At 34.9% G+C, this 14,249-nt stretch overlaps 1 protein-coding gene across 1 annotated transcript; it reads right to left on the bottom strand.

The window, feature by feature from the left end:
- Positions 1-896: 896 nt before the first annotated feature.
- Positions 897-7,861, bottom strand: LOC133863073 (protein RETICULATA-RELATED 5, chloroplastic-like). Its single transcript, XM_062299058.1, has 7 exons — positions 7,163-7,861; positions 6,490-6,619; positions 5,256-5,786; positions 3,902-4,009; positions 3,168-3,716; positions 1,721-1,834; positions 897-1,225 (listed from the first exon to the last, which is right to left on the bottom strand). Exons 1-7 carry the CDS (start codon positions 7,777-7,779, stop codon positions 1,085-1,087), a joined length of 2,190 nt encoding a protein of 729 aa, XP_062155042.1. The 5' UTR covers positions 7,780-7,861; the 3' UTR covers positions 897-1,084.
- Between the last annotated feature and the right edge of the window lie 6,388 nt (positions 7,862-14,249).

The raw sequence follows: 14,249 nt of genomic DNA, 5'->3' as shown, positions 1-14,249 counted from the left end.
GAAGAACATTTTATCTTTATTGTCTTGTCAATAATGTGGTTGCAGTGTAAGCAACCACCAAGTCTTTTACTTTTATGTCATTCAGTCATTCCTATAGGAGTAATGTTTCTTGCACACTTTGTACACAAAGTTTATTAGTTTTCAAATGATTTTTTTTTTTTTAAAAAAAAAAAAAAAATCTACTGGACAAACTTCATGTACAAAGTGTGCAAGAAAAATTACTCTTCCAGTAGTAGTAGTCTAGTTCACATTCTAGTAGTAGTATTTAGTTCATCAACAATGGGCCAACGCCTATATAACAATGTAATATAGTCTTTATCATATATGCAAGTATTTAAATTTTCTTAAACTTTCTATGAGATGAGACTTCTCTAGACATTGGTGAGACTATAGTCACAATTTCCACAATTTTCTTGTTGTTTTCCTTGTATTCGTTACTTTTACTGCCCAACTCTTCTTGTGCTGCATCGCTTGGATGAGATATGATACGTTTACAACTTTTATACAACTTTAACAACTTTTTTTAAAATCAACTATTAGATATGTAGAACCCACATGTAAGAATAGAGATCTAAAGGTTAGTTTGAAAAAAAAAAAAAAAAAGTTGTTAGAGTTGTATAGAAGTTGTAAACATATCATATCTCATACATATATTAGCTGGGAACATAGAAATTGTTAGGCACAAATTACTGACTTATGCCACTGCAGTTCATATGCAAGGCAGCCAATTATTTCATTAAAAGATTTTCAGCTCTAGAAAAGGTTAAATAAGGCATACAAAAGTTCTAGAAAGTAAAAATAAGTTATTCAAGATAACTACATCTCTTTACCATTACGGCATTACCATTCTATTTGTTAGTCAGCTGTACTCTTTCTCAGTACCTCCTTTCTAAAACTCACATGAAACTCTCCTGCCCTTATATTCATCAAAACTGAAACAACTATGTTGAACAATTTACAATTAGGTCATGGAAGAGATGGATAAAGTATAAAGACTATAATCTATCTCTTCCAGGTCTCTCCTCAGCAGCTTTTAAAGAATGAAATACAAATTGGTAATAAATTGTGAAGTCAGATTTTCACCTCATTGATGCTTGATTTTATCAACAGTGGCATCCTCTGTGTTGATGCGTCCCAATGCAGCATGGTTAGGAGAATCTGGTATTTCATAAGAGGGTGGCCCACTCCTTTGCAGTCCAGTAAACCGTGCAAGATCAACCCATTGCTGCAGCATTAAAGGGGGAGACATTATTCAACAAATATTGGACAAAAAATTATTCAAATGCAGTATAGTGGTGGTATTGATGGGTGAAGGTCCAGCAGGAAAGATATCACAACTGAAATAACAGTACAATGCAAGTATCCGAGCCATGAGCACCAAACTGGCAAACAAAAATCAACCTAAATGCAAAACCACCACTAATCAAAACCCAAACAATAAATTCACTGATTCCATAAAAGTTTTACTTAAACAACAATGCATGAATATTTTGGTAGCTGCAGGCTTTCTTTTCTTCTCTTGTCACGAGCATAAGCAATCTAATAACATAAATTACATATTTCATATACATAAAATTATGTGATGAAAGGTTTCTGTAATGGTTCTTGGAAAGAATTATATGTTGCCATAACTTCATATGATCCATTCAAAATTGTAGGAATAAATGGAACAAAACATAAAGACAGGATAAACCATATAGAGCATCAGGATGATTCTAACCTGAGTTCCCCAATAAGAGTTGACCGTCCGAACAAGAAAAGATAGCATATTTACAAATAATATCTGAGAAGAAAATTGATCAGAAATCCGATGCTCCACTATTCCAGCAATAATCTGCATTACAATTCATTTTGATGTTATTATCTAACCAAAAACTGATACAAGATTTAGATGCACATATAATATACTTTCATGTCAATCTTGTAAAGAGAGATAGCTGTTGGCTAGTACTTTTTGATAACTTTGAGCTTCATACTCACCTTAAAAACAGGTGAGTGTGAAGTTCACGCCAATTTAATAGGTTGTAGCATAAAAACATTGAAGGACATTCACAGCCTTAGTTAAAACTTGAAACAACAGGGAACAAACTGTAGTGTTAAAAGAATTTAATGGCAAAGGTATGCCATGGACAATGGTGCAGATTTGAGGCTTTAAAAGAGTGTGAAATAATAAATCAATAGTAAGGGTTTGAGGGGGGGAAGTGAAAAAAAAAAGACAAAATAGGGGAAAGGGACAAAAAGACAAAACATACCAACTCACACGAATTAATTTTAAAAGGTAATATATCCTTGACAAAAAAAGCCTACCAGACAAAAAAGCACCATATGCATTATATCCATCTCGACATAATCAATGATTGATTGGCAGATTCATCTCAAGATTATATCTTAGAAAATAACGTAGCAGGCCATTTCCAATCAAAAGGAAGCCTTTCTCAATGCCATTAAAAAGAGCAGTCATTGCTACTGACCTATAACTTAGGTAGGTTACACTTACCGAGTATCTAAAAGGGAAATTTTAAAATAACTCCCTGGATTTTCATGTGACGTCAATTTACTCCACCGGTTTGTAATATCGACTTTTAACTCCTTAGGTTTTTTGCCTTTTTCAATTCACTCCTTCAGTCAAAAAATGGTTACGTCGCATTATGTTAGTGGCATGTAGCAGTTAGCCGCGTCACATGTGTCATGTGTGTGCTTTTTAATTATATTCAAAGAAAAATAAAATTAAAAAAATACAAGAAAAAAAAGTGGCCCGAAATCTCCCTGGGTGGCCGGGTCACCCCTCAACTGCGGGTGGTCTAAGCAACCCTTTAAAAAATAAAAAATAAATTTTTTTTTTTATTTTCTAATATAATTAAAAGTAAATTTTTTAACACGTGGCAAACTGCTTATGGGGCATTAACGGGGTTAATGTCACGTAGGCAGTTTTTGTCGGAAGAAGTGAATTGAAAAATGAGAAAAACCTAAGGATTTACAAGTCGATTTTAGAAACTCAAGAAGTAATTTGAAATCACACAAAAATTTCCCTATTAAAAAAGTAAAAAGAACAATGAAGATAAATGGTCACTATGAAATTAATCTTTAAATTAGTGTAGAAGAGTAGTAACAACATTGCTAAAATAAAACTGATTAGTAGAAGCATCTGAAATAAGTACTCTATTCACCTGATAACGAAGATTTGCCGATGCTCCAAGAAAACATCCATAGACAACTGCCGTTTTGAGCATTGGTGATCTTTTATTATGTTGATAAGCAACAAGTGCGGGATTGAGAAATCTCCGAATTGCATATAAAACATTTGAGGCACCAACAGCTCCAATGCTGGAAATAAATCCAACACCAGCCAGTTTCACACCACCAAAAAGCACCGATGCAACTCTGTGACTGAGATTCCAGTCCTTCCCAGCAGGAGTTTTTTGAAAAGCATTATCAGGGATGGAACCAAGGAGACCTTGGAAAGCATCCATGCTGTCAGGCACATTTACCTCATTCGTATATGAAAGAAACGACAGAGTTGGGGCAGGAAGCCAAACTGTGAAGAAATCAACAACTGATCCTCTGACAGTATCCGTAATCACATAGTCAAGCTCTTCAAAGAAATTTTCTTTACGCCTCTCGTACTGTGCTAGGAGAGTAGTTGTTATAGATATAGCTTCTTCTATAGCTAATCTATGCAAGAATTTGGGATCTGCCAACAATCTTTCCCTGAAACCCTGCATCACGATGAGTTATGGTCAACTTATGTTTCCTTCCCTATCACCAACTGTTTTCTCCATAGCATCAGAAAATAAACAATTGGTCCAGTCCTATGATATGCAAAATTTTACAAAAAAACATGAAAAAATCTTGTCTTGATCAAATAATAAAATAAAGATTTCACTTTCACAAACTGAAATACCTGGAAACGGTGAGTCAGTTCTGAAATAAGAGGATATTGCTCCAAATCAAAGAAGTTCTGTAGTACTTCAGGTGATACTAAACCAAGATCAAGTCCTTTTTGAAGGTCCTGAAAAGCATATCAACATTATAGTCTTCATGAGACAAAGGAAGGTCATGATGGAGATAATTCTTACATAAAGACATCCCTAACTTGTAAACCCAACAAAACCACCATATTTTACAACTTCCCTCCATTATAAATGAATGTAATGGTGCCCAGAATCGTGATGCCTAAACAAAATCATAAAAAAGTAAGACGTCAAATACAGGTCAAGTCTTAATATTAGATTGTAGAATTTGTCCCAATTCCTTGATTCATTTTTTATGACGAGGAACCCCTTCAAGGCAGGGCCACTTCGTGTACCCACCCCTGTCAGATAAACCTCGGACTTGTGTAAAGTGCCATCTCCACACGAATCGGGTAATACTCCGACTTCGGCGGCGGGCTAGCCCCAAATAATTGTTTACATACAAGGGAATTCGAATCTTAGACCTCAAAGGACTACTATAAAGACCAAGGCCCTTATCACTTGAGCCAACCCCTTGGGGTTGTCCCAATTCCTTGATTCATAGAAATATATACAAATAATATATCTAGATATATAGATAATTGCAAGATTATGTATCATGTATACACTATATAGTTTTCTTCACCGTCAACACTAGCATATGATATCGGTTCCCAAGCATCTTATTGACCAAAAAAGCATATTTATTGAATTAGAAAGTATCTAATTATTGATTACTTTGACTTTCAATAAGAATAAATATCATCTAAGAAGTTCAAAATACAAATTTATTTTTTAAACAGATTCAACAACTGATGTTATTTACATAAATAAGTCACTCACATATTCAGATTATCATTCTTTTTTCAATTCAAATTCTAATATTGGTTTACAAATGATATATTACTTTTTCTCTTCATGTTTCATCATGCCTTATAATTATCGCGATTAAAAAAATAAATACCACCTTGTGCAACCATGAACAACAAGGTGATTCCTCTAAACACGTCAGAAAGAAGAATTTTTTAAGATGACGATTATCTCATCTTGCGGAGGTCTTTAGAGGGACAGGTCGGTCCTCCGAAATATTGTTCCTCCAACTATTCGTGAAGGAAGCTTTAAACAGTTATAAGGTTCGTCAACTAACCAGCCCACGGCACTCAAATAACAGTTCAAATTCCAGGACTTCAGATTCTAATTTTTGCAGTAGTATATCCGAAAAGAAGACAAAAATAAGAACCGATAAAGTCGAGCAGATCAATATAAGGCACCATATTTCAATGAAGACCATTAAGAACAGCTAACCTGGGGAAGGGCATCTCGCCTCCTGCCAGCTGCATTCATTACTCGAGCAATTTCAGCACGATCAAAACAATTTCTACTGCAGGGTCTAGCAGCAGAATACCACAAGAAATCAGCAACAGGAACTTCTCCCTCTCTCCTTATTTGTTGCCTTTCAGGATCAAGTAATATAACCACTTGGTTTTTCTTCTGCATCTTTTTTGAAATTCTTGCTGGCAGCCCAGTCCCCCTAGATCCATACATGACATGGCTTGCACCTGTTACAACTACTAGCATACCAGTCGCTCCTTCATCCACCATGTTTTGTAAAATGATCTTGGACATGGTATATTCCTCAACCACTCTTGCTTGTGCAGATAAGTATGAGCCTGGCCCAAAAGGAACAGATTGACTAGGAGAATTCATATCAATTGGTGATCTGCGTGAGATGGAAGTGAAGCCTGAAATGAAGCCTGAACCAGCTGGAGGAGCATATACTCTACGATCGGCCTTCGAAAGCCCACGAATTCCTTCCGCTTGGACAGTTCTTAAAACCTAATAATATCAGAATAATTTGCATGCTCTCCATAGTTACTACATCAACTCATGCATAAGACAAGAGAATAAAACGACTGCAGCTGAAAGTAGTGGAAGAAAGTTTGGACAGTAAAGAAGGATGAGAAAACATTCTGTTCCTTTCATGATCGCAGATAAGTATCTGAAAATAGGACTACAGGATCATGCACCATCACACAACCAAGAAATAGAAATAAAGAAATTGAGAACACTAATTTTATCCACCTGTCAAGCATACATGACAACTTTTTTCCGGGATATAATCAACTGTAAAATCATTCTTGTTGTAATTACCATTAAGTGGTCTTTTGAGTTATTCATCCATATCTCAAGAGAAACAGTTTACTTTGCAACCCTAGCTTTTAGGTACTAAATATGCTACAGCTCAGGAAACAATATCAAGAATCGAGCCCATAATTTCAGATTGTCCTATGGAAGCAGGTTCACATGCTTAGGATCACACCAACTGGTTTTGCACCCATTGTTTTAGCATCAACAACCAAACCACCCTCAGCGCCATATTGTTGGATTCTTAGACCCAGAGTTAACTTGCACAGAGTTGATGCTGAGCTAATAGATTACTATTTTCTACACACATATATCATATTAGTTCCCTACCTACAGAGCAGAAGGGCCATTTTAGCAAGGTGCCAATTGAGTAATGTGAAAAATGCAAGAGTACCTTGAGTGGAGTACCACAAGCAACAAGACGAATTCCATTATCTTGACAGTAGCTTAGAAGAGGCTGATACTCCTGCCATCGTTGAGGTGGCCAATGTGATGCATAAGACTTCAATGTTTCTCCATCTATCCTGCCATCAAGTACAGGCCTCAATATAAGCAGTGCATAAATGTGATAGAAGATGAATAAAATAGCAGAGGTCCAATGCCAATGTTAAATAAATTGATGGTATTTCTTAGAAGTTAGAACCTAGAGGCGGATAATATTTAGTTTAGGATTTTTCAGTTGAGAGTTAGCAAAATATTGTATCTGTCAAGAGACTAACACCAGAAAATGGCTACTCAAGATATAAAACTTAGTAAGTAAAGAATCTTGCTTCACTAAAGACCTTCATTTCTCTTCAAAATTAAAATTAAAATCTAATGCTCGTCATTTGACTTCAAAGCATAACATCGTTCACTACACACACACAATATGTTTATTATATACAAATATAACATAAATGATACATGATCCGATTTGGAAATTGCTCCAAAATTAATAAAATCTACTCAAACATTAATCAACTAAATATAGTCAAGCACCGCAAACCATCAGAAGAAGCATCATTTATAGCGTATAGAATTATAGATGTATATATATGTGCAGGTATGGAATTTGGTCAGACCAAAACCTTTTATTCATATACTGATTGAGCTGCTCCTGCATATCACAAGGAAATGCCTCCAGAGCCAAAGATATGGTTCTATCACTCTCTGCGCACCGTTTCCTCAAGTTCCTCACAATCTCAAGCTCCAATTCCTTATCGTCTCGGATCGGTACGTGTTCGGCCTCTCCTAAGTACACAATCCTCGCGATCATCAGCTTCTCCCAGACCTTAATTTTATCCTTCCCCACCGCCATCGGCTCTCCGATCCCCGTCGAGTCGTAAATCCTCGAAACTATCGGTTCCTCCTTCTTCTCCTCACCCGTCGGAGCCGGCGGTGCATGCGATTTTTCCGGAGCCCCCGAACCCGTCGTCTTGTCCTCGGCATTCGCCAGCGCCGACCGCAGAACCCACGCGCCGATGGTCAGAACAGGAGAGAGTAAGACGTGCCGTCTTGAGTGTGCGACGCGTGGACTTTGGTTCGCGCTGGCTGAGAGTATGAAGTGGCAGCGTTTCCCGGCGGGTATTCGCCGGGAAACGACATGGCGAAGAGAGTTGACCGCTGGAGCACATGAGCGGCGGAGACTAGAGCTTGTCTGTAGCGGTGGTGGAGTGTCCAGTCCTCTGCAGGTGTGGGGCTTCATTTCGCGGCTAGGAATGTTAAAGTTGATCCGGGTGCCACATAGTTAAGAGAGAGATAGACAGATAGTCGTTGATTGATTGAATTTCAGCCTTCAGTTAAGTTTTGTTGTTTTCTCTTCGTTGTATGGCTATAATTTTTTTTGCGTGCGTTGCAGACTTGTAATTATCTTCGTCACATATATATATTCGTAAAATAGAAAAGCCAGATAATGGCTCCGTTTCACAACCAATTCCTCTGATATTGGAGGTGAATTTTTATTTTTTATTTTTTTTATGATGTTGTATAAAGTAGAAAAAATTTATAACAAGTAATTTTAAAATATAATATCAGAAACATAATTAAACATTTGATAAACATAATTAATCATCTAACATTCTATTAAAATATTACTCTATCCAAAAATAAATTATTTATGAAAAAGTATTAAAACAAACAGGAGAGAAAAGAGTTTAAGCGTGGTGACGTGGAATAGGATCCTCTCCTCCTCCTGGTGACGTTTGACTTAAAAAAAGTGGATAAAAAGCAGACTACGGCAGGGCCTACCACTCTTACGTACAACAAACACAAAATAATAATAATAATAATAATAATAATAATAATAATAATAACAATAAAATACATAAAAATGCTCGTGACTATAAGCACAAAAGATGATACTGTTCCTACGTGGATCTCCGATATTAATGAAATTAATAGTAGATTGCAATCCTTGACTTCTGTTCTCTATAATATTCAAACTTACTGGTCTTCTATTTCATTTTACTTAGAGTAGTAATTCACTACCACCTAAATATACAACTTTTCACCATCTTGTCTATGTGGCAAGGTGGTCCCCCACTTTAATTTATTTTTAAAAAATAAAAAAACTCAAAAAGTAGTGGGGGACCACCTTGTCACATAGGCAAGGTGGTGAAAAGTTGTATATTTAGGTGGCATTGAATCATTATTCTTTTACTTAATCGTTTTTTGTGAAATGGCGCGCAGTACTGAACTGTCCCCTGCTAAGTCTAACCATATTTGTGCTCCTGAGATTGAGGGAATTGTGGGTTTGAAAATTCAGGTTTATTGGAATAAAGTGGTCATTTTAAGGCACACATGGTCTCTTTTCTCTAGATTGGGTTCTGTTCGGAGTTCGGGTTGCTTGCGTTCATGTTAACTTGATTCAGGGTAAGAGTTTTTTGCTCTTAAAAATTCTCAGGATTCTGCTTAGAGTTAGAGTTGGAGGAAAATCCTAAAGCTTGGCGATATAGCTAAGAATTTTTTTAAATATCAAGTAGGTGATGGTAGGTGGTAGCATTATATCTTTGTGGTTGGATGCATGCCCCCTGATGGTGTTCTTTTTTGACAAATATGGATATAGGGTTATCTATGATTCTAAAAGCAAAATAGGTACAAAGCTATCTAGTGTGATCAAAGATATGGATTGGAGCTGGTTGCCGGCCATATATCTGAAGATTTGGTGTCTATTCAAACCGCTTGCCTTTTGTTTAGTTTGGCTAGCTTGAAAGCCTGCTGACTTTGCGACTTATTTTAGTTTGATAGTCGGTATAGTTTGTTTTTTTTTAAAAAAAAAATCAGTTAACCGAACCAACTTCCGATCGACCGAATCGAACTGACAATATAGAGTAAGGAATAACCGACTTTTAACCGATTATAAGGAATAGATAAAGGAATCTCAAAAGGTTAACCGATTTTTAACCGAATTAACATGTTTTTAACTGACTATGTTTTAATCGATTTTACCAATTTAACCGTTTTAACTGAAAATATCGGAATTAAAGATTGTCAAAATAAACTCTGTGAATTAACCGACTTTGTCGGTTAACCGAACCAAAAATGACATTAACCGAACCGATACCCACCCCTACTTTTTCGTGTTTAAAATATCTGGAGGAAAAGATTATTCCAAGTTTGGCAATGAGCTTAGCTATGAAGATAATATTTTGCAATATATTTGTGGGAGGTTAGTTCTGGGTTGTGGGGAAATGCTCAAGTAAGTTTAAGGCTTTTCATTAAGGCTGACAATTTTTGACACGACCTGCAAATTTGACACGAATCTTCAATGCGAAATTAAATTGATAGGATTAATAAGCCTAACCCCGTTTAATTAAATGGGTCAGGTTATGGTTGATTAATATAGTTTTATACCTATGTTTCGACACGATCCGAACTAGACATAATGACAAACAATTTTTGACGTAATTCGCGAACCGAGACGAACCTAATACAAAATTCGAGGGTTATAGTTAAAGAGTTTGACTCGTTTAATTAAATGAATCAGGTTATGATTGACTTATATAATTTTATACTCATGTCGCGATACAACCAAAATCCGACACACGAAATACGAACCGCCACCCCTACGCTAATGTTCATCATGGTAAAAATTGAGAAATTCTTGTTAGCGTTCTGCTCTAGAGGCTACTTTTGAGAGTCTCTGTTATGTGGTGGTCTTGGTACGGCTAGTTTGTCGTTGTGCTGTTGCGATAATTTTGGTGCTGGAAATGTATTTCCAGTTGTTCGGTTTTGTTTTTTTTTTTTTTTCCGTGTATAGTTTTTTTTTTTGTTGTTGCGGGTATTTAATGGGGTTTCTTTGTATAGTTTTGTATGGATTGTCTAAGTTGTTAGGCTTTCTTCAGAAGATTGAGACTAGCTTCTTGTTGTTGTATAGTTTTCGTGCAACTTGAGGTTCATTGGAGTTTCCCTCTTGCCGGAGAGATCATTTGTATTTCTTTGTGTGGAATGAAAAATGTTATTAGAAGAAGAAGAAGAATGAATTTATCTCTTGGGACCCAAACTAAAATTATGATGACTAAATACCTCATTTTGTCCACAGATTTAACGTGTAAAAAGAAATGAGAGATGTTACAAGTCATTTATAATTTTATTTTTTTTTGGCAAATCTATCATTAAATATGTATAATTTATATTGGATCCCATGAATTTAATGGTAAATTTACTTATTTATGGTAAGGAAATGGACAATAGATAGCCATGGACAAAAATTAGAAACAAAACATTTCTCAAAAGAAAGTATGTAGTAGTGGGAGTCAGGATTTCTCTCCCGGATGATCGAATCAGTAAAATAAGAGTATTATAAATAAATTAAATATATAGGGTGAAATTAAATATGGAATTCTTTATATATTAATATTGTCTTAAAATGAAAAAAAAAAAATGAGTATATAAAACTATATCTTGACAACTTGGATATAGATTATTAAATATATTAACGAAAACAAACAAAAAATTCACAAATTTCCTACAATAGTGAGACCCGATAAAATATAAACAATAATCAAGTTTAATCACCAAACAGAAATTATAGTAACATAGAGAGGACGCCAATAAAAACAAATTGAATTATAGTACTCTATTCGTATATTAAACTAATAAATAACCCAAAATTGGTGACCAAATATGTCTTATTCTCTAAAGGGAAAAGGGGGGCGGGGGGCCTATGCCTGATTTTGTGTAGTAGTACTTGGGGGTGATAAAAGGCCAATCAATGACCCCTACAGCCCACTCTTTGACACTGCATATACACAAACAGAGTATATCTATTAAAATTTAATAAAATATGTGCCGAGCAAAAATATTTGATATCTTGCTACCTTTATTAATAAATTATAACGTAAGATCTAACAGGTAGGAAAAAGAAAAAGAAACAGAATACAAAAACTATGTAAATCAAAAAAATATCATATGGCATTAGAGAGTAATGCACCGCCATGTTAAAAATTATATTTTTATCTTACAATATTTATGAACTATCTCAACCACAATGTTGACTTCTTGCTTGCTATTCATTGTAGCACAATGTCCAACTAAAAAAATTTATCACCATTCATCTATTATAAATGAAAATATGTGAAATAGAATATAATTAAAATAAATGAGAAATAATATTTAAAAAAGCAATTGGGAAATTGTTAGTGTATATAAAAAAAAATAAAAACATTAACTAAATAGAGAGTTGCACTTTTTCCTTGTGTATTATAACTACTATTGATGGATATGTTATAGACAATGTCCAATATTTTAATACGAAAGATATGTATATAAAATTTAAATTAATTGCATTTTTTTTTTACATCTACATGTAAATAAAACACTCATAGATAAGGATCTCTTACAATTTTTAATTATAAAATTATGTAAATTCAGACAATTCATTGCATTGAACGACTTGAAAAATGCTACATATTAAAAATGTGGCAGGTTACCAGTTAGAATTGAACATATTTTTATTAGGTTATTGTTCTTTAAGTTGCAGAAAATCTTTAAATCAAAAAATGTATTTTGATAACTCATTTATAGCTAAAGATGTTAATAGAACTTCTGTCCAACTTCCGCCCCAAAATTGATGGAAGTACACTTCAGCACCATTAAGAAATTGACATGTGTCATATGCCCCATTAAAAATAAAATTAAAAAACTAAAAACATTAAAAATATTTTTTTAAAAAAATACTTTTTGAAAAAAATAAAATAAAATAGTGGGGTGGCTCGAGCCACCCCCATTTTGGCCAAAGAGATGGCTCCAAAAAGCAAAATAAGGGTAGCCAAAACAATCCCAAGGCCCTTTGCAGGTAGCTTGGCCGCACTTCTTTTAGTCTGAGGTGGTTTTGGCTACCCCCAATAGCTAAATCCTATGACAAATTTTATTGCTTCTTTCTTTTTGGCCTTGTGGGGGTGGTTGAGGGTTATGGGGTGGCCCGACCACTCCCAAACTAGCCATGGGAGTGGCTCGGCGTCTCTATTTGTTTTTTATTTTTTCAAAAATTATTTTTTTAATGTTTTTAATATTTTTAGTTTTTTAATTGTTTTATTGTTTAATTTTATTTTGAATGAGGCACGTGACTCATGTTAGTTTTTTAAAGAAGATGACGTGGACTTCTGTTAAGGTTTTGGACGGAAGTACCATTTATCTTTTTAACCATAAATGAGATACCATATGTGGTACAAAACAAAAGCATATGAGGTAAAAATAAAGTCATTAAACTAAGAGTTAAAGGTATTTAACGACATTTTTTGGAGAAATTACACTATTGGTCCCTAAGATTGACCTAAATGACAAATTGCTCAATGTGGTATCAAAATGAATTTAAAGATTCCTATAGTTGGCCTAATTTACAAATCGCTCACTTAAGTTAAATTTCATTAAAAAATTTAACAGATTCTGTTAAGCGCCATGCCAGCGCTAATAAGATGGCGACACATGTAACTCTTAATAGGTGGCTGGAGGTGGCTGCCTGTTCTTTTTTTTCTTTTTTCATTTTTTTAAATAATAATTTTTAAAGTTTATATATTTATATATTTTTTTATTAAGAGTGATACGTGTTGTTATCTTAGTGGTGCTGACATGACTCTTAATTAAATATGTCAAATTTTTTTAACGAAAATTAATTTCAGATAGTAATTTGTAAATTAAGCGAATTATAAGAATATTTGAATTTATTTTGATACTAAATAGAGTAATTTGCCATTTAGGTCATATTACAATTTTTTCATCTTGTTTAAAATGGCAAGGATTACGATCCATATTAGGATCATCTCCCATTCCTATCCAGTTAATTGTAGTATACGGGTATTTTTATAAAAAAAAATATATATATAAATAAATAAAAATACCCTTACATTTATAATTTTCAGTTCTGTTCCGTTTCTTTCCTCACGTTCCAACTCTCTCACCACGTGACTCACCACTCAATGCCAGACTCCGTTTAAATACATATTCCCATCAAAAGTTCCATCAGTCCATCACCATCAGTGGGAGCAGACCGTACCGGATTACGTGTGACCGTCTGAAATCTTCCCAAAACAGTAAAAAGATTTGTAATTACGTGACCGTACCTAATTGAGCTGAAAAGGAAAATTAGGAAAGAGGGAACCGGCTAAACTGGTACGTGGCATGGCCACGAAAGCGACTGACCGACTGTATAGACGCCTAAACAAGTAACAAACAAGTCGACAGGGACAGCATGGTAATTTCGTATCTCACCATTCGCGTCCCACGATACAAATTGGGACGTTTCGCGCTTCAGAACCTCAGTCCAACCTCATAGCCCATAGGCCTTTCATTTCAGTTTTCAGAGTCCTGACGACGCTAACCGTATCTTTTTTCTCTTGTTTTCTCTCACTTTCTCGACTCTAAACCCCAGTTTTTTTCCCGAGAAACAAACACTAGAACGTCCGTACTGCTTTAACGTTTAAAACTCGAGAATCCGTCGTTGATCGTACATCCTCTGGTCTCAAGGTGAGGAAACGCCGTTCACTACTTTTGCTTTATAATGTTAGTTTTTACAAGGTTCAAATGACGCTCTTTTTAATTTTCCATTTACCTTTATCGTACCTTCGGAATGAACATTGCTTACGACGAAGAGCATTTGAACTGTGTTGCTCTGTCTGTGATTATTATTATTTGAATTTGTTGTTGAGAAATTTTTATAACCGAGGGTTGTTCTTGTTA

This window comes from Alnus glutinosa, chromosome 3 (genome assembly GCF_958979055.1).
Source record: "Alnus glutinosa chromosome 3, dhAlnGlut1.1, whole genome shotgun sequence".
Lineage (NCBI taxonomy): Eukaryota > Viridiplantae > Streptophyta > Magnoliopsida > Fagales > Betulaceae > Alnus > Alnus glutinosa.
The sequence above is the reverse complement of the archived record's forward strand: the minus strand, read 5'-3'. Positions and strand labels throughout refer to the sequence as shown.